Raw genomic sequence first — 25,332 nt, forward strand, 5'->3', positions numbered from 1 at the left:
TGGGCACCTCTGTTTATGTTTGAAGTGACCTGAGGTTTCTGCTGGATACATCATGTGTCAGCCCACATTCACACATGGGCTGTCAGAGGACGGTCCAAAGCTTAACTGTCCTGAAGTTGTAGCTTTCATTTTAACTATCTCACATAGCCATGGGTAGGTTCTATTTATATAGCAAAAAATCTTCTTTTTAAAATGTATGTTAATCTTACATTTTAAGCCCATCAATCCTCAAATTATAGAGCTTTTAAAAGGCATCCTTTTTTTATGGTGAATCTCTTGCCAAGTTTTAGCCCTTCAGGTTCTAAGCCACCACTTTGCAGTTAGCAGTAGTGTTTTCAGCCTGTTCTGTGCACTCCTTCTTTTGACATTTCATACAGTTTATAGACAACCCAGTGCCAATATTTGCAAGGCAATGGACTTCATATAAACTCTCCAAGACTGAAGAAGGTGGACCATCATGGGTGAACCTTGGTGATCCAACAAAACTAAAATGGATTTCCTAAAATTAAAATTACTAGAATTATTTGGCAATCACCTAGTTTCACCCGTAATATTCTTTCTTCTCCAATGTTGAAGAGCTTTGATAAATCAGGCCCAATGACTTAGTGTCGTCAGCTTACAACAATAAGTGCTGTTTGTGAATTCACAAAAATTCTATTTACTTAATATTGTAAACAGCGAGGCATGATGCCAAACATACTGAAACAGAGATTTGGATTTAGATACAATTTAACTGCAGTAATGAAAACAATGATACTGCAAGAATATCGGAATATGAAAACTGTCAAAATGTTTTTTCTAATGAATGCTTTGTTAGGTAACAAACCTGGACCCTTCACCGATTCCCATTAACGTTGTGTATGTTCTCTTTAGGTGTAATAATCGGACACAATGTGTTGTTATTGCTGATTCAGAAGCTTTTCCAGACCCCTGTCCAGGGACCTACAAATACTTGGAAGTTCAGTATGACTGCGTACCATACAGTGAGTATACACAATAACATGCATGCTGACACAGATAATACATATGTATATATATAAAAACACAAACCACTGGTACAAAGTAAAAGGCAACAACAGCAAGCACACAAAAGAGTTGGACACATAAGTAAAGAGTTTACACAAAAGAAAGGAAAAGTAGAGACAATAAGAGATAATAATACCAAAAACACAATGAGGAAGAAACAAAGTTCAATATCTAAAATCTTCACTAAAGAGATGGTGCAGGAGATGTCAAGCAAATAAAAAGTCCACTTTTTAAGGCCATATTTTTCACCTGCCTATGATTGTTCTCCAACAATTTGCCAAGGCCATAACATTTTTGTCTACAAACCCCCTATAGACAGAAATGGTCAGGGTTTGGTCATATTGTTGATTTGGCATGACTTTTCACAGATTTTAGTCTAAAAATGTTATGAAGTCTTCTCAACAGCTGCCAATATTAAATAGTGTCGTCAATCTGTGAGGTTAATGAACAATAATAGAAGTTGCCGATTGGGTTGCTTATTTATGTACACAGGTCATGCTTTGTCTTCCATGAGTATCCAAATAACTATAAGACAAAAAAATTGGTCCCAAAATTGGTTAGTTTGTGGTTGTTAGGAGCATTTATTTCAAGCCAACACGTTTTCAGGGTATTAGGGCCTCCTTTATCAGGAGTAACTTCTTCTCCACCAACATGTTGAACCGCCTTCCCTACCAGGCCATACTTTATATTTGGGGACTGAGATTATTTAATTCAACATGTCGCATTTTTAAAAATAAAACAAGTTTGGTATTCTGGCTAACTTTAATGAAGAAATTTGTTTTATAAAGTTTTAAGACAAAATGGGAAAAAAAATATTGATTCCAGACCTTTAGTGCAGAACCTCAACTGTCCAATATCAGATGGCCATAGAATGATGTCAAAAACTTGGAGATTGTGGGTACGAGATTAAAAGCTGGGTCAAGGAATTAAATTCCCTATCTTTCTTTAGTATTTGTGCATAGTGAAGGGGAAGAATCCTGGAGAGAGCAATATGTTGTGGTTTAGCAGAAAATCTGCTTCAGTTTGGCTAACAACAATGTTGCCAAACTTTAACAGTAGCATGTACCTCCTAACAAATTCCCTTGCCATTGGCTTTTGAACGGATGCTACAAACCCAACAACAAACAATTTCCGGATCAATTATTATAACAGCCTTTGGCTTTTAAGCAGACACCACAACTAATAAACAATTTCTGGACCAATTATAAATCCCTCTTTCCTCTTTGCACACCTTTGGCCAAGTAATAATTGTCTGGATTCCATGTTGTGTGTTATACACTTTAAGTCAGTCTTAAAAACAAGTACATCATGAAGAACATTGCCATTTGGAAACAAAGACTCCACAAGGCTGATGTATTGAGAAACAGTTACCTGAGCATGTGTAACAAAATTCTATGATGTACAATATTATTCATTGTGTCTTCTATACCCCATTACAGGAAAGACCAACACAATGCCCATTGACACAATGATTTGTGTCATTATTATATTACAATCCAGGGCTTTTCTCATATCATAGAGTGCCATAATTGACAAAAACGGCAAAAAAAGTCAGAATAAGCATTACTGTCACATTGGACATTTCTCCCAACCAACAGTGATCAGTGACCGAGCAGTCACTGAAATGTTCCTACATGCTGGATCACAGTTATTTACCAGGGCTATTAGGGTTGCATTTAGCTATTGACTGATGGTTGGACAGAGCTCTCCCCATTGCATACTTAATGTAAAAACCAATATGTTTTTTGTTTGAGTCAAACTGGGTTCAGCAACCACAGAATGTACTACAGAGTCCACAATAATCATTATCAGATTACACAATAATCATTAGAGCTTAACTCCAAGCAAATACATTGATACACAAATAATATACATACAAGTAAGCTGCGTGGCAAATGATTTCCATTTCTGCCCATTTAGCCCTAAGATTTACTCAGCCCCCTCAGCAAGGTGAAGGACACTATCTAGAGTTAAGAAATACAGTGGTGTCCCGTCTGCATCCCCAACCTACTGAATGGACTATGAAAGAGCAGTAGCAGAAAAATATAGTTACCCTTCTGCTCACTCTGCCTCTTTCCTCTTTTTCTATCACCATATTCTTTATTAGCAAATAATATAAGTCTCATTGGTTTCCAGTCCTGCCCCGCCCTTTTCACGGTTCTGTGGTAGGGTAATTCTGATACCAAGTTGAATTTGGGTAACAACACCAATTGCATTTAAATATTTATTATTGAATACAGAGTTGAATCCGTTTGTTATTTTTAGATTTGCATCAAGCTCAGCTTTAGAAAATAACAACCATAAATCTAATGAATCCTCCCATAGAAAGCAATGGTAGCCTACAATGTTTTCTGACAGGTGTACCAAATTTCTGTACCAGGCATTTCAGCTTTCTCCTTTGGGGCATATTGGTTCTTGCCAAAAGAGCGGTTCCCGTTAAACCCAAATAGTGGCCTTGGGAAGTTTTACATAAAATCTTGGATAAATATATTTACATAGGGTAATCTACAATACATTGAAGTTTTGGATGTGATGTAGTGTTTAGGTAATATGCTGGTGGAATGATGTAGGGAAACCCTAAAAGGCTTATTGTAGTTTTCAGCAAGTTAAAACAACTGGGCCAAAAAAGATGGATGATGTGGGTTTATGTTCTGTGAATGTTGGTTGTTGCCTTTCCAATGTAAGTTCTGCACTTCTGCACATGGACCATGTCATCATATCATGAGTTGGGAAATTCCAAACACTTTTAGTAGATTGGGAAAAAGTTCACCTTTTAGACAGAGATGTGTTTCAGTGCCAATCATAGTTTCCACCAGTCATTTACTGTGCCCATATCCTGCTATATATTATTAGGAGAGAAGAGTGGCTGAATAGGACAATGTAAGCTCTGGAGGGAAGTGAGTCATTCTAAGCATCTCAAAGATCAAAAACTATACACCCATTCATTCTAGTTTTGTCCCTTCTTCATGTCCTTTTAGTAAATTCTAACTGAATGCAGCATAGAAAATCCACTTCTGACATTGATCCCATTCTTCATTAGAATTACACTGAGTACTCAAATTCATATAAAAAATTTTAAGTTGCCCTTTCAGTACTGTAATGTTACTAAATGGTCTTCTAAAGACTTCTCAAACATTGGATTCTAAATTCAATAGCACATTTATATGCAAATGTTGACATTTATTAGCAGTGTGAAGAACTGCCCAATCCCTCCCAACTACTAGACCTTTCTATGGGTTCATCCCTATGATGGATGGCCTTACTAGTCAATAAAAAAAGAGTTTGAGAGTGTGACTTCTCCTGTCATGTAATAGTATTAATGGGGTATTAATAGTAATACCCTAAAAATCAACTCTTTCAAAGAAGGTTACTTGGTTGAACACATTTGACCATGGGCATAAATTAGATTTTATGCAGTATATATATATTTATATATGTTGGTTGTTAGAGGTCAATGTAACATTCAATTGTATTTAGACTCTCTTAAGCTCTCAACGCGTTTCGAGGAACAAAGCCTCTTCCTCAGGAGAGAAGGTTGCCCGGGGATTGTCTTACCCGCCAATAGGAAGTGTAATTTGCTAAGAAGGGGTGACCAGGCAAAAATAGTGCTAGAAAATATAAAAAATTGCATAATGGAGTATCTCAGGATTTCAGGCTCCCATGATGTATACAATTATTTTTATAGGTAGAGGTTTGCCCACATTTTAGTTTGAGGACCATTTTAGTACTATTATAGTATAGCTTTTAATTTGCCCCAATTCCAGAAATAATTTTTTTCACCATTTTTGCTGATTATGTCAACAATAAATGCCTCTGCCATTACTTTATCAGTCTCTGTCCTTGGTGTTATAACACTTTAGGATATACGTAATAACATTACTTTCTTAAGTCATCTCTTTCACCATTCGTGTTCCTTTACCAGTCCACCATTTTGCAAAGGCACATTTTTCATCTTACAGGTACTTACACTTTTTGAAGAGTCCAATTTCTTACCTGATTCTATAAAGATTAAAGCATCACTTGTGATTCTCAGTTTTTATTTTTAGGGCTGAAGGATGATCAGTAACAAGGGTTTCAGTTCAGTGGAAAAGTTTAGGATCACAAGCTGAAACCTTCCCTTTTAACAGAGGCAGTCAAATATCTTTGTAAAAGTCTGAAACAAAAATTGTACATTTTTTCAGAGGCAAAAACTGTATGGAATATATTTCTTGTAAAATATGGACATTTTGTACATTAATTATGTTAGTTAGGTTAGTTCTTTTATCTGTGCTGTAGAGTACAGTGTCTGTTTTAAAGACTGTATATGACACACAAGCATGAAGTGATTCTACACAATAAGAAAAGAATGAAAACAGAAGGAATGTGAACAATGCAAATGGAAAATAACCATATTTGCACCCCACCTATTTGTAACTAGAGCACAACATCTTAACATATGCAAGCCCACATACAGGCTATTTTGTTGTAGTGACTGCAACATCAAGTCATACTCCAAGAATGGTATGTTGTGCTCGTGTTGCATTGTGAATGGTGCCCAGACGCAATATACAATAGCAACCAACACATTCACATAGCAATGCATTGTTCTGTGCATTGCAATGCGCTGCAGTGGCAAATAAGGTTTAATATTTTTTTGATGCATTGTGGTAAATTTGCATCCCAATTAAACCCAATTGGTTGTACACCACCTGGCCGAAACGAAAGTCCAAAGCCAATGGGGGCATCTCCATGATTTAGTGTTGCCCCATCTGGTCAAGTCTAGGTTCGGCAACATTATGTGGCCAAAAAACCTGAATATATTGAATGATAAGGTTTTTACATTAATAGACATATTCCAAGATGACACCAGGATTCATCAGGGTAAAGTTGTTAAACGGTGGTTAAGGGAGCATGAGACGTTTTTACTCATTAATTGGCCACTACAGAGTCCAGACCTTAACCACATTGAGAATCAAGATATCCTATTTCAAAGAATCAGAACAACACCCAACACAAATTGACCCCCTGACCATTATAGTGTCCTAAACAAAACAATGAAACTTATTCCATTTAAGGCAATGTGACAGTGTTTGTGTAAGGACCCCCCGAACCCACACTGATCCTCACCTCTCCAGAGATCCCCTATGGCTCATTTCACTTGCAGTATAAGATGGTATATGTTGTTGTGTGAATTATCTCATGGCAATGCTTGACCATTCTCATATTATTCTTCATTACTAAAATAATGAGCTTTGGGAAGGTGTGGTTGGCATCAGTTTGAGATGCTTCCCAGATTGCTCAATATTCATGGACAGGTGCATCTGGCTTCCAGTTGACTTGTCCAGCCTTCCCATAAACTTGTATGAGAATGTTAAAAGCGACTCCATCAATACAAGTTCTTAGGATTATCACAATTGGTGTTCCATGTTTTTTTTATTCACTATAATATTTTATATTTTGTATATTTTTTTTCATTTTGAGTCCATCCCAATTTTTTTAAACTGCCCCAAGCCATTTGCAGAAAAATGGCTCCTTTACATGAGACATGTACCTACCCATCCCACGTCATGCATGAAGAACCTCCCAGCTAGTTCATATATAGTAAGGTAGAGTTATAGGCTAGTATATATTATTTCAAATCATTGAAACCTTACGTCCTTCTTCTCCTCATAGCTTCTCTCCTAATAGCTCTAAAGTAGTAAATATTCACTAATGTGAGGGAAGTTTCAAGTATGTCGATAGAGATGAGTAAATGAATTTAGTTAAAATTTATTAGGTGATATACAGTATTTTGTGTTTTTTGGAAAAGGAGAAACTCTTAATTTAGATCACTGAACTTCTTGGTGAAATGTTTTCATCAAAAAAATCTATACTTTTTTGGAGTGTTTTTAGGGTGGTTTAGTTGGTTTTATTTAATGTTCTTTTTTTCCAGTTTCTTGCCCTTTTGTATGTATTTGATTGTTACGTGTATACTGTCCCTACTGACATTTTGTATTTGACTTTTTTCCTGTCTGTCTGAACAAAATGTAATATATGGAGCTGTTTTGTTTTTTTACTCAGGTCAAGGCTAGTTGAAAGAAGTTTCTGTAACAAACAGGAGCAAAATAACGCCCAATGCATCTGAATCTAAGAAAAAATGTAATATATTGTAGCTTGAAAATCCTTAGATGTGCTGACCCTATTGTTTCCCTTTATATTCATCTGGTGATTCCAGTAACACATCTGCTGTCCTTGGGTGCATGAGGTAGCAGCATTGCCACCCTGAAACAGAAAATATGTTAGGGCTACAGAGAGTCCTCATAGCAGAAAGAGATGATCTGATCAGCTTACAGAGACAAGTTAACTAATAGAGCGCTGCAGAGAGCCCAGGAAATAACCAGCTCAGTAGATTTTTTACACTTTATTTTTGCACAAATTGAACATACAAACCAAACACTTATGTTATATTTAAAGAGAAGTTGATTATTATTATGGTTTATATACGTTTCACCAGAACCCTTCATAATTTGATTCAATTTCCCCCAATTTTTAGGGAAATGACAATCTTCTTTCATACATCCCTACATATAGAAATGTGGCAGAGTAGGGATGACCTGTACATATGTCTCTTTGACCTGAGAACCTCCTACACAAGGCTGGATTCAAAGATAATTAGACCATTTTTAATAAACTGCTTTTAAGTGGATACATTTTTTTTAAAATTGAGCACCATGATGCAAGTATTTATTTGCAAGTTTTATGTAATATGTAATTGCAAAGCCACTGAATGTGGTATTGTCATTAAAATTGCTGGGGGAAGGTTAAAGGTCAGGGGAAATTGTGGGGTTACAACATTTTTCCAGGAATAAAAGTTTCCACAGATTACCTTGATTCCACAGCCACCACCAACCCCACACCGCCCCTCAATTTTGGTAACACTACCGTGTTTATGGGGCTTTCTTCTACCTCAAAAAGTTAAACCATGGTTTTGCATATTTTTGAAAATTATTATTGGCCGATGTACCATGATTCCAGGGCAAAGGAAAAGACATGGACTGGGGGCCGTTACACAGCTTTGCCAGTCAACAAAGTTTGATCCCCCAAAGGAATTACCATTCTTTTTCAGTGGATTCTCCCAACACATGGGCCACTGGTGGAAACCCATAGCACACAATTCCAATATGTTGAAAGAACATACAGTAGATGGAACCTGGGACATTTCTCATACATGACACTCTATACAGTTTTATCTGTGTGCTATTTATTTTCTGATTCCTGTACCGCCCTACTCCCATTGCTTTTTGCCAGCTTCTCAATCACTGGGTGAAATATATAGTCCATGTACACTAAAAAAATTATCTGGAATCAAAAACATTACATAAGAACGATCTGCTGATCTGTGCCATTTTTTCCTGATCCCAGTTACAACCCTTTTGTCATTGCTTTTCTCCAGCCTCTCGATCATTGACAAATTAGTGTAGCAGAGAATGAAGGTGTGTATGATGAAGCAGTGTAAGGGCCATGGATGTTACACAAGAGTCATCCATAGACTTATTTGGAACAGTGCCATACTGAAGATAGATTCACACCTAGCTTTGTCAGTTCTATGAAGGGTAGCAGATACTTAAAGATGAATCCTAGGCAAGCAGTTATAAAGAAAGCAGACATATATGGAATTTGTTTTCTACTCCAAAGGATTTATAATTTTGTGCGGCTATTCTTGTGATCAAAGCACACTGCCAGTCAGTGATACCAGAGCTTCAATCGCTAAAACAAAAGAAGCACAGCTTGGTCACAAACACTGGGTCAGAACACATGCCCGACTTGCCGATTGGCAAATGAATCATCAGTAGCACACACATAAGGTCATCACCGTGTTCACTCCGCTCTCTCGTCATATCAGCATCTTGATGGTCTGCAGATGTTCACACACCAAAGCCCAATTTGCATGTTGTATTTTTTGCATTCACAAAGTTCTGCTGCACAGGGAATAAGGAAGGCTGATATGAAAGATTCAAGGATTTCAACTGACTACATTTAAAAATACATTTATTATTTATTAATTACTTACCTACATTAATTGCTGTTTTCCTTTCTGAAAGTTCAGTATTAAATTGGAAAAAAAATATTTTTTAAATAATTATAAATACAACTTCAACTTTTTTGTAATTTATCTGGAATGTTTAATTATCTCAGGTACAAAAAATTAAACCCTGATAAAAGGTTTACCAAGTTATTTTAAAACAGTAAAGGCTTGTGCCATTTGGGGAATGCAGATAGCTTTTTGTTGCATTCAGATTGCTTTTGAGATGCTTTGATGAGGTAGATGAATTTGACCTGCAGTTGAATTCCATCCAGAAGCAACTGACTTCCTTATAACCTAAAACAATCTTCTTCAAGCTGCTTTTGTATTTCCAAAAACTCTGCATTTCCAATATGAGTAGACAAGCAGTTGAGAAATGACAAATGGCCAACATGGGCCCATTTATCCTATTACATGGGTTCTAATCCTATTACATGTATTGCTTGAGAGCCAGAGGCATGCGTTAATGTGGCTTCATCTGCCAAAAGATACCATATTGACATACCTGCTCCATAAAGTCTTCAATTTTGATTATAATAATAAAGAGTACCCCTTTAAGCACCACGTTTCATCACACTTTTAATTATGGAAGATCAGTTAGGTCCACACCAGGGAAAGCAAGCACTAAACTCTTATCTTTTTTTGACAAATGATCTCTTACCTAGACAAGCATAAGGCAGTATTATAAGTGTAAAGCCTTCTGTAAAATCTAGCTATTCTTTAGATAGCCATGTCAACCTGTATGGCTAAGTGCTTAGTGGGCAAACCTTTCACTCACTTCCCAGCGAGACTTCAATCCCAGGACGCTCTGATATTAGGTTATAGCCAACCTTGGGACTAAATTGATATTTCATATAGAACCCCCCCAATAAGTATAGTAAAAGTTGTTAATCTTTAGTACAGAGCTTTCACCTCATTGTCACAAGATGCCCTTAGTCTTCCATATTGAATAACATTCTGTGGTACTCAACCCCACAGACTATATCATGGTTCTGCACTATCACCAAGAGAAGAGAGTGCCCTGTGGCTGAGTGTGACTTCAGGATATCAGGAAAAGGAGTTAACAATATACAAAAAGCATAAAATCAAGTCCACATGGTTCACTCAGGAGGTGGTTGGCAATTTGGGGGAGGTAGATTCAGGCTTTAAGGAAGAAGCTTGCTTGTTTGTCCCCTTTCCATTTGTGTATCATTAGAATGGTTTACACAGTATAGAGCAGTGTTATTAACTTCTAGTGTAAATTAACTTTCAGGTCTTTAGGGAACCTCTGTTATGATTACTATATCCACAGCTCACAGCACATTGGTGTGATAGTAGGAAGAATGTCATTTACTTTGCTGGTCATTGGGAAGAGTGTCACCCTTACAGATAGCCTAAAAGATCATTGGCATCACCTAAACTAACCTGAGAGGTACAAACAGTTCATTGCTTAAGGAACCCCACCAAGGAAACCTGGTTCAAAACCATTGGGATAGAGGATGGAATACAATTACCTAAAAACACAACAGCTCAAAGTAATAGGGATCAGGCTTGGGATAATAAAAACAGTTTTAATCCCTCACTAGATATTTTATCTAGTCCATTCACACTTTGTGTTAACATGCATTCCCACTAGCACCAGCATGTGGTGCATTGTAATTCATTATGAAATGCACTGTTTAGTAAAGTGCAACACCTGATATACTGCAACACCTCACGGATGCATTGTGGTGAACTGGATTTCAAGGGAAGGGCCATATGCATTTTGATGTGTTGTGGTGTGTTGGCAGACTATCTATAATGAATAGACAGTTTCAACTAAAAAAACATGAACCTGCTAAAAACACGTGTTAACACATTGCAGTGCGTCTCCAAAGTATGAATCCGCCCTAAATCTTTTCAGAATTCTGGTGGCATTCCCAAGTCTACTCACCTGCTGCAACTATAACAAGGGAGCCATTAGCATGAGGTCTCATTCACCCTGATGAATTATTTAGTTTGCATTACGGAGAATGTAGCAGCAGGATTGAAAAGCTTAGGGTTGATTCAGCCCAGCCTTGTTTACCAATAACTGCGCTCACCATTTATCTGTTCCAAGCTATCACAGCAGTAAAAGATGATTACTGATTGGCTGTTTTTCTGCTCTTTTATATGCAAGAAAAGTAATGCTTTATGTGGGTAACACAGACCACATTCATTTAACCTTTCTCTTACCATCTGTATCTACCTTTGGAACCAATAAGGCTATACTGTATATATATATATATATTTATATATATATTTATATATACTGTATGTAAATATAAATATATATATATATATATATATATATATATACATGTTGTGCTAAAAGTAATCCAGCGTAACTAGGTATTTATACAAAACTGAGATTTCAAGATGCTCTAGCAAAGCTTATTTGTGCTGCCCATGCTTCAAGCTTTAAAATTCTTCCAAAATTGACCACAAAACATAAATATCAAGCATTAGTTTATAATTCATTTAAACTACCCACCTGCACCAAAGGTCTTCCTGCCTGGCTAGTCTTGATTACAAAAAAGGTAAAGGAGTTAGTACCAGAACAAACCTAGGAATTTATTTCCTGCACTTTACACATTGCTCTTTGTCCTTTCTAAATAAGGCAAATGTCAATACATGGTGTATTCTCAAATGTATATACATAGTTAATGAGTCCTCTTAAAAAGACCATATTCAGCCTGGATTATAATGGCATTAGTCTTTCCCGTAATGGCTTTTTGAGTAGTTTCCATGGCATGTTCACTGATGTATAAATACCCCGCCAAAGAAACATATTGGAATGCAGTGCACACACATGCAGACACATGAGATGAATATTCACATGCATTTTAATAAATATTCAGTGACTTATAGGCACATGACCTATAGTTCTGCTTAGAAGACACACATGTCATATTGTTTTGCACCCATATATTGCTCTGAGTATATTTCACTATGTTAATAGACTGACAGGTCTCCACAGTGCTCTGCAGGCCTTGCCTTTTTATACAGGGCCCTTTGTGGGGAGACCAGATGCACTGTGTGATTTTTAAAGGTTTAACCCTTTGCTTTCCCTTCCAGGTTCAGCTCATTAATACAATACTTCTATCCCCAGGATGTTCTGCCAAGGCTGTCACGCTCTGTCTATTTCTCCCTTTTTCTGTCTCTCGGTCTTTGCAGTCTCATTCTGTCGCTTCAGCTGTCTCTATCTTTTGCTGAATATCTCTTTTAATAAATATTATGTGCTCTCATCTTTTAATCAAAATGACATATGTCAGTTTTTTCTAAGTAAGATTTTTGCTTTGCCTTTCTATCTCTCTCTCTCTTTGCTTGTCTTCATCTCTCGATATATTCCTCTGCCCCGGAGTTATCAGATGGTGGTACAGTTTAGCACTCCATAATTCCTATTTCTATGGATGTGAGATAAGGACTGCTAAACCTTAGCACCTTTTGCTAAATCTCTACCTATTTTACATTCACTGCCTGTGTTTGCTTGTCTGTAAATATGAATATTAACTTTTACATTGCAGATTCCTTGAGTGTATCTCTCCCTAAATCTTGCACGGTCATACTCACCTTCCCCCATTCGTCATCCCCTTCCCACTAACATCCTATTCTCCATCTTCCCTTTTTTTCATTTACAGAGCCCAGGGATTTAAGGACTGATTTTCCTACCTCTGCATCTCAGAAACCCCTCAAAATCTCATTTAGTCCTTATGATGATCACTTGTCATTTCCCCTCTGTATCACTTTTCATCCCACACTTTTCCATCTTTCTGTCCCTCCACTTCCATTCCATGTTGTTCCCTTCCTTTTGCTTGTCCTCTTCCTTTTCATCTACCTTCTTCTTTCCTTTCATTCCCCTCAAACATCCAGGCAAACAATCCATCCTTTCCCCCCTCGTCTTTCCATTCCTCACAATTTCTAGTCCCCCATTTTATATTTCCACATTTATCTCTTCCTTCTTCTCCGGCATTTCAAAATCCTTTCCCTTCCAATTCTTATGCATATGCATATCCATTTCTTTCATCTATACTCCCTATCCTTTTTTTCTGTTACTCATTCTTCTTTCCCTTCCAACCTATCATTACCTTATCTTTAGCTTCTCTGTTCACAATTTTTTTAAATTCCTCTCTCTCATAATTTTCTCATCCCTTCTCCCTACATTTCTTCTTCATATGCATTCATCACCATCCCTTCTTCTCTCCCATCCATTCCATCCACATTCACCAACATCTCTTCTCTTTACCTTTGCACATCATCTACATTCACTATCCTAATTTGGTACCTTCTCACTTGACAAATTTCTGTTCCATTCTCTTCTAATTACTCTCCATTTGCTATTATTTTTCTTCTTTCGCTTATATTCCATCACTGTTCACCATTGGAACTTCTCCTAGACCCTATCTTCATTCACAAGCATACCTTCTTCTTTCACTTCCAGTCCCTCTTAATTTAGTACCTTTCCTTCTTTTTCTTTTCCACTCAATCCCTTTTCAGCACATTTTCTTCTTTCCCTTCAATAGAAACTTTATATACCGCCATTCCTTCTCTTTTCCTTTAACTGTTTCTGTTTGCTACAAAGAGTACCTTCCATTCTTTTTTACTTTTCCTTCCCTTTCACTTCCACTTTAACCTTCCACTCTCCCTTCAGTTTTATTTCATCTCCATTTTCTACCATACCTTCTTTTTTCCCTTCCAATCATATCTGCATTCACCACCATTCATCACCTGTCCGTTTCCCTTTCACACCATTTTTATTTACAACCATCTACCATTTCCTGTCATCTCCTCTCCATTCCAGTCCCTTTCTGTCGTCCACCATTCATTTTTTTTTTCTTTCGGAACTTCTCCATTTACCACCATGCCCTTTCCCTCCTTTCAGTGTATACCACTATCCTTTCTCCTTTGCTATTCAGTCCATCTCCATTCACCACCATCTCATTCTCCATTGCTATTCTCTCCATCTTCGTTAACCCAAAGCCTTTTCCTTTGCACACTTTTGACATTTACCACCATCTTTATACATTCACTTTTATCTCCTTTATATCTTTTCTTTACCCCTCACCCCTGTTCCTTTTCCCTTCTACTTGCCCCCATTTCATTTCTCATTTTTAATCATTCACACTACTGGTTTATGCTGGTCTCACATTCACCAGTAATGTTTTTCTCTACATTTACAGCTCTATTTATAAAACAGGGAATTTGATATTCCCTGGCGGAGAATCAATTACTGCCATTGAAACATATGGACCTGGAAGATTTTCAAGGGAATATCTGATTCCCTGTTTTATAAATAGAGCCCTTTTACACCTGTTCCTTTGTCTTTTATAATTTATCCGATGCCATATGCACCCCTCACCACCACCATTCCATCTCTCAAACCCAATCCCATTGCCCTCTACCAACTTCTCTCTCTTTACAGGACCTTCCACGGGAAGCCACGATTCCCTCTCCCCTACATCACACAATGGGTATATAGATCTGGGCTTGTCTTGTGTGGTGGGGGATATGGGGTGGAGGGAGGGTTAGAATTCGTTATACCTTAAAGTGGAGGGGAGGGAAGGTTTGGTAATGACACTCATGAATATCTTTCTCTCCTTTTTCCTATCTTCTTTTTCATTTGATATTTTTCTCTCTCTTTCTTTTCTGATGCGTGAATAGAAGTGGAGCAAAAAGGTAATTTTCATTAGTCCCTTCCTGTTACCCTCACGGTGACTCGTTAATTCCGCCCATAATTAATGTCAGATTCCTAATTTTTCCTTTTCTCTCCACCTCCCCTCCTCCTCTGTTCCCCCTCGCTGACCCTATTACCCTCTAATCCCTTTCGCTTTTAAGGATTACAAGAGCTGGAGTTTTATGTGAAACAGTGAAAAAAAATCCTGAAAGACTCCACAACATGGAAAGAGGAAGGATTTAGAAATGTAAAAGGGTTAGGCCTGTATGGTAGGATTAAAGTTTTGTTAAGAGGAAGGTCAGGAGGTGCATCATGGGAGATTAGATTTTTTTTTGTTATTCTTTTTTGAAGCAATGTAAGATTAAGTTGTACATGAAAGTCCCTTACATAGATCTCTGGAAATACCAAATAAATGACTAGGCCACTGTATTCAGCAATGACATTTATCAGAGAGATTATCAGTAACTATAACCGTAACTATTATTCCTCTCAGAAGTAGGCTCATGAAAGGAATGGGGAAGGTGCAGCCATTTTGATTTTCCTCCGGGTCAGAGATGACCGATCAAACCTCTTAAGGAGGCATTAGATCTCTGGCAGAGAAAGAGTCAGCCAAGCAATAATCTGCTTCATATTTTAAACAGCTCAGATACAGTTAGCACGATTCAATAAGATAAAAAGTGCAATATTCTGCAACCTCCAGCCAACCTTCATTCCTCACTGCCCTCCTCTTATCCTGTCATGTTTCCATAGCAACCTTCAGAAACCTGGCCTACCTCAATTATTCCCATCAGCTTTTCCCCTACTTTCTCACTCTCGTCCCTCTGCTCAGTCTCCCTCTCTCTCTCTATCTCTCTCTCCCACTCGCTGTGTCACTCTCCTACTTAATTTAATTATATTTCTTTATTAATCTGTTTTCCCTTCTCACCTTTTTTTTTTTCAAGAAAGGGAACTCCCTTATTACCCCTCACAACATCTGCTTCTGTCAGGGAAGGGCCTAAGAGCATCGCGGCAGTAACACCAAAAAAATGTACACGGCGTCTCTATGATAAAGAGACCCAACAATGGAAGCAAAATATGCAGCTAGCGTGTTGATTTATACATAAATGGGCTTATTGAATAATGCTGGGCCTAGGTTTAGAAAAGCCATTGCTTATTGCAACCAATCAGATTACCCTTTCGTGGTGTGAAAATGAAAATTGGAACGTAATTTTTTATATAAATGAGCGACCCAAATCTCCTTATTGAGCCTAATTTGGATAATGTGAACATTTGCTGGTTAGCTGGTCATAGCAACCAGAGGCATTTTAACTTGCAAAATGTCCAACTTGAGTAGTAGCTAAGGGCAATATGGACACCTCCTCATTTTTTTTTTTTTTTGTACAATAGCCACAAAATTGAGGTGGTTTTCTGTATGGTTGCTATGGGATAAGGCTGTTTTTTTGCCGTATTAATAAATATGACCATGTAACCGAGCAGGGAATATGACAGATACAAATGTAGATAATATTTGGCCATAGTACATTTTCAGATGGTCTAGCTGCTCTCAGAGGATTTGAGAACAGGATTCTGGGGAAGGGGGAGGTTGGTGGTGTTCGCTGATAACACACAGCACCCCGTGGAGATGATTAACCTCTCATCTGTCTACTCTGTGCCGCACTCTGATTACTAACGCCATTAATCTGGTCTCTCCTTCCGCCTGTGCCCAGACCTGTGTATTGATATATAAAAACGGACGGCGGGAGCTTTCTCTGTGGGTGGAACTATTAAGACATGAAATTTTCTCTCATTGCTGCATATAATCTTTCTATATAGAGCCTAATATTGATTCTCTACCTCATGGGTACTTTTTGGTATAACCTCTATGTCACCCTGACGTTTCGTATACATATCCTAGAATTTTGTCTTATTTAAAGTAGTAAGACCCTTCATTTTTTCCCTTCATCCACTCTTACTGTGATTCCATATATCCAATTTTCCTGGTAATTCATGTAAACCATTACTTACTCCTCTAGGCCCTTACCAATACCTCCTCTGTTCAATAACTCCTCATACTATATCATTTATATCTATAAATATCCTTTTCATTTTATTCCGGATGACCTGTACCCAAACCTCCTTGTGTAGATCCATACAAACTCCTCTCTCTAATTTTTCAGTCATGTCTCTTCCTTTTCATACTATGTAATCCTATATTTGCTCCAGTGATTTCATATAAATTGTCTGGATGATCTTCCTATCATAACACATAACCTCTTCCTCTAGCTCATTTTATTAGTTTTGCTATATTACTACTTCTTATAACCTATCTTTATCATTTTCTATAGTCCATTTAAAGGTTTCTTTCTACAGATCCTCCTATTATGCCCCAAGACCTTCTCTCTCCGTATTTCCTACCATAACCCATAAAGCTTTTCCCTACAGAAAACCTTGCTACTTTATTTAACTTCTCTGCCTATACCTATTTGTGTTATAAACCATCCTGTTGGTAGATCCTCCTATTACCCCCCCTCTTAATTTGCTTTCTTTTTTCTTCTATCACCCCTATATATTGTCCCTAGACCAGACTGTACTTCTCCTTATACCCCTCTACCCATGACTCCCTTTATTACTCCATGAAACCATCCTGTTTGTAGATCCTCCTATCCCCCCCCCCCCCTTAATTTGCGTTCTTTGTATCTTCTCCTATCCCCCCCATAGATTGTCCCTAAACCAGACCCTACTTCTCCTTATTACCCCTCTACCTGTGACTCCCTTTATTACTCCATAAAACCTTTTGGTTTATACAGTAGATCCTCCTATTACTCCCAGTAACCTGCTTTTTTGTATTTTCCCCAATTACCCATATAACTTTTCCCTAGCACAACCTACTACATATCTAAGGTTCACTCTGTTCTTCCATATGATTCCTACCTGTAACTCATCCTTTCACTCCATATAACCCCTCCCTCCCTGTAATTCTCCCTATATCTCCCCATAGACTCTCCTCCTAATTACTGTTTTCATATAGCCTATCTCTGCAGATCTGGCTGCCTGATTAGACCCGTTTAGTCTAGCTTATTAGTATTTTCCTTCCTATATTTCCTATTTAATGCCATATAAGCATCTACCTCTCATATAGGTATTTCTTATATTCCCTTCTGCTTGTTTTACTGTATTAAGGGAGGTACAGACTCCACCAGTCTCCACCCAACATTTCATGAATTGGTGACAAAATTGTCTTTACATTGTAGGCTTTTGTCACGTCTAACGGCTTCCTTTGTGAGCAGGCGGATTCCACACCACCGTACAACACGCACTATCTCTGACTTCACTCTTCTCCCTACAGGTGTCTGAAATTAACCTTTCTTTCTGCGTTGCTGTGTAAGCTGTTTAACTGAATTAAAACCTGTTACAAGAACACCCTTATAGAAACATCTTACAGCCAGGCCATTCCCGTTATTATAAGGGAACTCCGGTTACAAGGACACCCCTTTCAAAAATTGCATTCAGTCACCTTGTGCCAATTGGCTAATCAATACATAGATGACTGTGCAGCAAAGTTCCTTGGGTTTCACCTAGAGTGGGTACTATAAACTTCAGCTACAAAGCTTCATGGTGAGGTCATTAAAACTAGACAACAATGTTTTCTGTTTTTTATTCATTGTGTAGTCATAAGGTGCCTTGGTTTTCTCTTAGTAAGACCAGACCAAAATAGTTATAAACAGTGATATACCTTAACTTTATGGTTAAATTGGGGCTATCAACTAACTGCCTTGACCTTGACCCCTTGTTTGGTCTTGATTGACCTTGAATTAGTTTTGATGTTCTTTGAGATTAATGTTTCCTGTACTTAGGTTATCAAAGAGAGGATAGGTAGGCTTCTGATAACTGTAAACCTGAGTACCAAATGTTTTCTAGCTTTGCCCGCTATCTTTGTAAAAACCTAGTGCAGTATATGTTGAGACCTGGCCTCAAGCTTTTCCAACTATCCAGGTCTCCTGGATTACTAGTGGATTAATCACTGCTCAGGTAGATACACTCATCATGGATGCTCCTTTGTGGAAATCCATAGAACATACATTAGCAGGTAAATATGATGACTGCTTTGACATCTTTGAGCCTGTATTAGGTTTGTAATGTCAGGTATGAGAAAAGGCAAGTACGAATTCTGTTTGCATGTACATTTGTATTAATAACAGTCCATCAGCAAGGAGAAATGGATAACATCATTAATTGAAAATGAAAGCAGAGTATTTTCCCAAAATATGCTCAATAGGCCACCTGCAGAAATAACAACTGTCCCGTAAAACAAATATATTTATGGGGTGTTCTTATAACGGGAAGATGCTTATCAGAAGGGACATGTTGAAGCTGTAAGTTTTCTTTTAAAGGGGCTTGTTCTTATAACATGGGTGGACTTGTATCTTTGATGTTGCACAAGTTAGAAACCACAGGAAGATAGTTAGCTATAGAGTTAGAAATATATTTGCTAGCATATATAATATGTTCCTCATAGATATCCTAGAACAGTGTTGTAGAAGATGTACACTCCAACTGTATTTTAGGAAAATTTTGATCCCCTGCTTGGTCTTCCCAACTCTTTGTGACCTTAGTGGGGGGTCCCTTGCAGCCTTGGCTATATCAGCTCAGCTAAGAGCCCCCTTTCCTGTATCACCAGCCAAACTGTCCTTTATTTCTAAAGACAATGCAAAAGACAAATGCTAAAGCTGGCCGATTACATGGGAATGTGCTTTAGAGAGTCATCTGTCTAAATGCAATGAAGATTTGCAGGGAATTGAACACTTACCACCCATAACTAGAAACGGAGTTCAATTCTGCTTGAAATGGAAAGGTAGGAGTACAAAGAAAAAAAAATGTAGGACAATATTTTAATGGGAAAGATCATCTAGTTATAGGACTTTTCTGATACAGAATGTGAGCTGCAGCTAAGGAGACAGTGATAAATATTGAAAAAATAGATTCAGAGAGATACTGTAGAAGGTAGCATAACAGGAGGGTTATATAGTGAGCCATTGATAAATAGTTATAGTTATTCAGAATTACAGATGTGGTAAAGAGGAATATATAGTAACCCACAGACATATGGTTACATCGCCACATTTTTTAGAATAGTTTATTTTTTTCTAGCCTTAGAGTCAGAATAACTGTATTGTAATACAGTATAGGGTTTTATAGTAAGCCATAAATATACTACAAAATGCCATTAAAGAATTACAAAGTGAGCCATATAAATGTTACAGTATAGCATTTAAGAAGAATACATATTGAGCAATAGACCTGGCCAGAGCAACAATATAGTTATTGAAAGGTAAATAGAATGGATTCAGAGAGTTAGAATATATTAACAGAGAGTTTTATCCTAAGCAATACATTCAATGAGCTTAAATAAAGAGCTAAAGTATGAAAAAATAGGTCCATTTACTACATTAACAAGTTACTCATGCTGAAATGTCAAACCTGTTCTAGTAAAATAAAAAGAATCATTAGCCGTGTCCCTTTCCCCTCACCTCTCCTAGTTTGATTTATAAAGAGGCTCATCTGAGTTATGAAATATACCTAAAACAGAACTACAAATACCCGGTAGTATAATTGTTTTCTTACCTGTCAAAGTGCTTCCAATTCAGTTCAACCAATTTTGTAATTTACGCATCTCTGCCACGCTGTATACCCAAAATGACACCATTTCCTGGTTCATCCACATAGGAATCATTGAACAATCAATCTGCAGCATGATGATGATGGTTCATGGTCTTGTGTGGAGCTGGATACAGGTATGGGATACATGAAACCCAAAGCTAAATCTGGAAGTAGAGTTGTCTCCTGTCTCCGCATGCCATGTAGAAAAGCTGTACAAATCAGAAATACAGCTGAATACAATTAGAAATCTTTTGGCAGATAAACCAGTTTACATATATTTACTTCAACTGTCTATCAAGCTGATTCCTTGAAGTTCCCCTTAGCTTTCTATGCACATGATGATGGGGTTGTTTGAGGCAAACAGCTGCAACAGAAATGCATATATTTGTCTTACCTGTTAAGGTATTTCAAATTCAATTTGATCCTTCAAAACTTGTTTATATTTCTTCCCATATCACCTACCTCTTCATTATTCAATGAATCGGCAGTGCGATGTTGTTGGTTCATGGTCCTTTGTGGAGGCTATAAATGGGGATGACATACATAAGCTGAATCTAAAAAAGTAATGTGGCCTCCTGCCTGGGTATGTGGTGTAGCAGAACTGTACAAATCAGAAGAATAGTTGAACACAGTTACAAATGCTTTGGCAGGTAAACTTAACTAGTTTGCATACATGTCCTTCAGCTATGTATTAAGTTGTTCCTCTAAAGTTCTCTTGTAATGTAAGCTGTAATTGCAATACATTGGACTGTTATCATTGTTAAAATTGACATTGGGTGGCCCAATGTGTAATAAAAAAGACATGATTCTGGTGTCCAGATTGGGTGCCCATAATGTTCAGAGGACAATAGAGTTGATCATTCAAGAGCTCCACTCTTAAAAAATATGGCCCTGAAATGAATATGACTTTCATCCTGACTGCAAGATATCCAAGAAAATTACTATTGGGTGGAAAAAAATCATACACTGATTAATTGGATCCTGGCCTTTCTATTATAATTACAAGTATTGACACCATCAAAGTGTATGTAAGCCCTAAGAATAAACTTTTCTGAATTCTTCTCTTTTGGTCTATTGAATATACTGCCAGAAGACAACCACCACATATACAACTCTTTTCTTGTTGGGTTTACACACTTTGCTTTTTATATAGAGCAAAAATTAGATAGCCATCTTAGAGACCTTTAGGTACCAATGTACAAAAATTGGCAACCAATACAACTCTACTGATATAAAAGTCCATCATGGCAAAATATAAATATAATATGGCAAAAAAAAAATCAGGGAAAAAGTCGAGAAAAGACTAAGGATTCGTAAATAGGGTATTCTAGAATGAACTACATCCCATAAAGAATCCTGGAAGGGTGGCAGGTAAAATAAACTGAACCAAAATAGTATAGTTGAGTCTACATTGATCACATAGACAGGCATTATATATGCAGGCTAGAGGTGTGAAATTGGTATGACCCAGTTTGGTGATCAATTTCACTGATAACTGGTCAGAAGGTTCCCACTACAAGGTCTTGTGTATTAAAAACCTGGGACCTGCTTTTTACTGATGATTGGATTTGTTGCTCAGTTTTATACCCCTAGCCTGCCTACTTAATACCTGCCTAACCAATTAATGCTTAGCTTAGGTCTCCATTCAGTTAGGTGCAAAGGCTAGTAATCAAGGGTGGATTTTCCCTTGTAAATCAATAAAATAATTGGATCAGAAGTGAATTTGAACAGAAATTAGTAGTCATCTGATTGTAAGAGATTGAGTTTCAATTAATTGTGGATAGAATGGACCTGATGGTAAATATTAATCCAGGTTTAGGATCATGCCATGTTCAGTTTCAGCTCGTGGGAAAAATCATCTTCTGGATTCTAATATCTCTTATGGTCTTTAGATGGAGAAGGTGAAGTTCATTCATTCTCAAACTTTATTAACATGTAAAGAGGAAAGGAAAACAACCATGTAATGGCTACATATGGTGGCTACATTTTGCTGTCCATTTTGAGTTCTGCATGAATTCCAATAAATGATGGATCCCAGTGGCATCTGCCCAGAACAGTAACATCAGTTTTGGGTAGACTGTCCTGTTAATAATATAAATAGCCCTCCATTCCAACTAGTGGGGACATTCATAGCACAGTAAGGAAAGTGCAAAAATGATGTCTGCAGAAGAAGAAGAATGTAAATGTTTTCTAAGTAGAAAGAAGCACCAAATGATGAGTGGGGCAGAGTTCATCCTTTCAGATGCAATTTTAGAAATTTTAAAGACAGGCAGAGGATGGGCAGTTATAGAAGTCTGGGCAGGAAATAATGAAGATTGCATTAGGATTTCAGAAGCAGCCAGCAAAAAAAAAAGAAAAGCAGCTTTTAGCTTTGTCACAAAGGTATAAGTTTTACTAACAGCCTTAAAGTGCTGTACAAAATGAGAGTAGCCCAGCGTCTCTGGCGAGGTGCTTTAGAGGCTGAGCTTTACATAAATGATGGGAAGAAAGTGAATAATCTAATTAAAGTAAAACTCAAGTCTAAACAAAAACTTTCAGAGCGTGTCTAATAACCTACAATTTGTCTCGGTTTCAGAAGCTAGAAGGGCTTCTAATGTGTAAATTGTCAGAATAATTTTGTTTGTGCACTCTGTGCCTTAAGATCATAGAGAGTCTGTGAGAGCCATGCTGTGTCTACACCCACCTCTAACCATAGCAGCTATGAAATGCTGGGGTGGAGGTGTGGCCCAGACAGTATGGGGACCCTGTTTTTCTCATAAAGGGTTATTTTTTTCATAGACATTGCATTCCTGTTATATAAGGGGCAGTATAGATACAAAAAAAAGTGCTGAGCAGTTTTTATATTTATATTTTTTTTATTAGTTGAATATATTTTTTATGTATGCATTTTTATCCACATTTTCGAGATTTTTTTCTCTCAGGAAAGCTTCTAAGCCTTCAGCTTTGTTTCTTTGTGTTCATGCTGGGTTGCTTGCTTTTGTTGTACTCTAAATACAATAGATGCATAGGCAAAGAGGACACCTATGAGGAGCTGTATCGAATGCCATCAAAAATAAACAAGGCTTCTTGAAATTACAAAAAGGTTTTAAACCTATTGTGACCATGTCTAGAGGTACCTTTAGGAGAGTCATGGTCACGGTGGGTTTAAAACTGTTGTCTGTAGGCTACTTGTATAAGCCTGTGGTTAAGTCTTTTTGAGGAAACAGTAATCAGACAGGTTAGAAAACTATCTGTTTTCTATACTGTTTTGTTGCCCAGTTAGTATCTGCATGTCTCTCTTTTCCCTTTATCTTAGGCTAAATGCAGGCAAGCTGTCAGACAAACTGTTAATTCACGTTTTGTAACCCTGTAGCAAACTGGAGTGGTCAGTAGGTCTAGTCTTAACCCCTGAAATAATATTCAGGTCTCAAGGAATCCTTGCTAAAAGGGGCCATTGTGAAAATGATGGTCCCTTATATAATGGTGGTCGAAAATGCCACCTATTTAGACAGCTTAAATACCATTATTGTGGTGTTGTGCTTGTCACCCTGCCAAGTGGCATTAGATATGGAACTATGAAAGTACAATCTGATGGAAGGACATTTAGCCAAAGCTTAAGGAACTTCTATAAACCTCTTGAGAAACCCTAGGGTTACGATGAACCCTGGTTGAAAATGGCTGGTCTAGGCAAAGCCTAAATGATATCTTAGCCAAAAAACAAAAATATATTATATTATAACTTGCTGATCTTTGGATAAGGTGGCTATAATTGTTTTAATTTTTCACGCTAAAAAACATTTTTACCAAATACAAAAATATCTGTAGATATTCCAAAGTTCTTTTCACTTCTCCTTCATCTTTCTGTAAATTACTAATCCCCAAACCTCAATGTAATGAGAAAGAAGAGATGAAGGAATGTTTGAAGTCCAACCTGGATGACAATCATGGTTTTCTCCATAGATAGAAGAGAGAATGTGGCCATCCTAGGCTAGGGAATGTGTTATCCACAAGATCACCAATTAGAAAATTATTAAAAAAAGAAAACTAATTTATACCCTCATTTAAAGATAATTTTGTCCAGAAGGTCAGACAATGCTGATATTAAAGCGTTAAATGGGCAGTAGTCATAATTGAAGTTATATAGATGAGATTTATTTGGATTCCTTTTTATCTATTGACCATTAAGTTGTCAACATTAGCTGGATTACAGAAAGCTCGGATGGTAAAGGCATGCATCATATCCTGGGCAGTCTTGTATTTGTTTTGTACCATTGGGTCTATTTCTAAACATTTTAACAGATAATTCACACAATTTCCAGCTAAGATTGATGTATTTTTCTAATTAGATTCAATTAGGAAAATGTGTGAATCCTTGGTGAAAATTGTGTAAATCTTTTGTAAAAAAAAAAAACACCCCTATGTATTCTTCGCAATTAAGCCTATAAATAGTATGGGAATGGAATGTAAGAAATATTGGAATAAACAGATCAGCTTCTGGTTCGGGAGTTTTAAGTGGCTTAGTGTCCTTTAACCAGCTTTGCATAGAACAGAGCCTAATCTAACTGTGGACCTCCAGTCTGTTGGTTCTATATGACTTCAGATTGGTAGTTGATAGGAACTACATTAAATGTTAACAGTTCTTACAGAACAGCTGAGCAACCTAGCACAGCATGCAGAAGCCAATAGGCCCAATCCATTAGACATAGGCATTTTGAAATTACATGGAACATATCCTTTTACTGACAATAGGAGAGACTTGAGTTGAGGGGCCAGTTATAATTTTTGTTGGCATCCTCACTTTTGGAATTTGTCCAGCCCTACATTAAAAAATAAGAATTTAAGTAAGACTTATAACTGTCTTGGCAAACCCTGGAATATATTTCAAAAACAGTAGATCTAAATGTAATGTAATACTTGTTAGGCATTACTTTAAAAGGTAAATTCAGAAACGGCATCAATAAGTGCCTAGCGAAATCCA

The 25,332-nt window shown here is 37.3% G+C and overlaps 1 protein-coding gene across 6 annotated transcripts in view; it reads left to right on the forward strand.

Annotated features, from left to right (window-relative positions):
• Window positions 1-25,332, forward strand: part of ADGRL1 (adhesion G protein-coupled receptor L1) — a 255,377-nt gene that overhangs the window by 172,128 nt on the left and 57,917 nt on the right. For 3 of the 6 annotated variants that reach the window (XM_072399701.1, XM_072399700.1, XM_072399702.1), the window contains exon 4: window positions 874-983. In XM_072399701.1, the coding sequence (XP_072255802.1) occupies window positions 874-983 (110 nt within the window). Of the gene's footprint in view, window positions 1-873; window positions 984-13,003; window positions 14,536-14,764; window positions 14,986-17,402; window positions 18,064-25,332 lie in introns of those variants that run through there. The other 3 variants (XM_072399703.1, XM_072399705.1, XM_072399704.1) reach the window with 3 other exon arrangements.

The sequence above is a fragment of the Pyxicephalus adspersus genome, chromosome 2 (assembly GCF_032062135.1).
Source record: "Pyxicephalus adspersus chromosome 2, UCB_Pads_2.0, whole genome shotgun sequence".
In the NCBI taxonomy this organism is placed as follows: domain Eukaryota; kingdom Metazoa; phylum Chordata; class Amphibia; order Anura; family Pyxicephalidae; genus Pyxicephalus; species Pyxicephalus adspersus.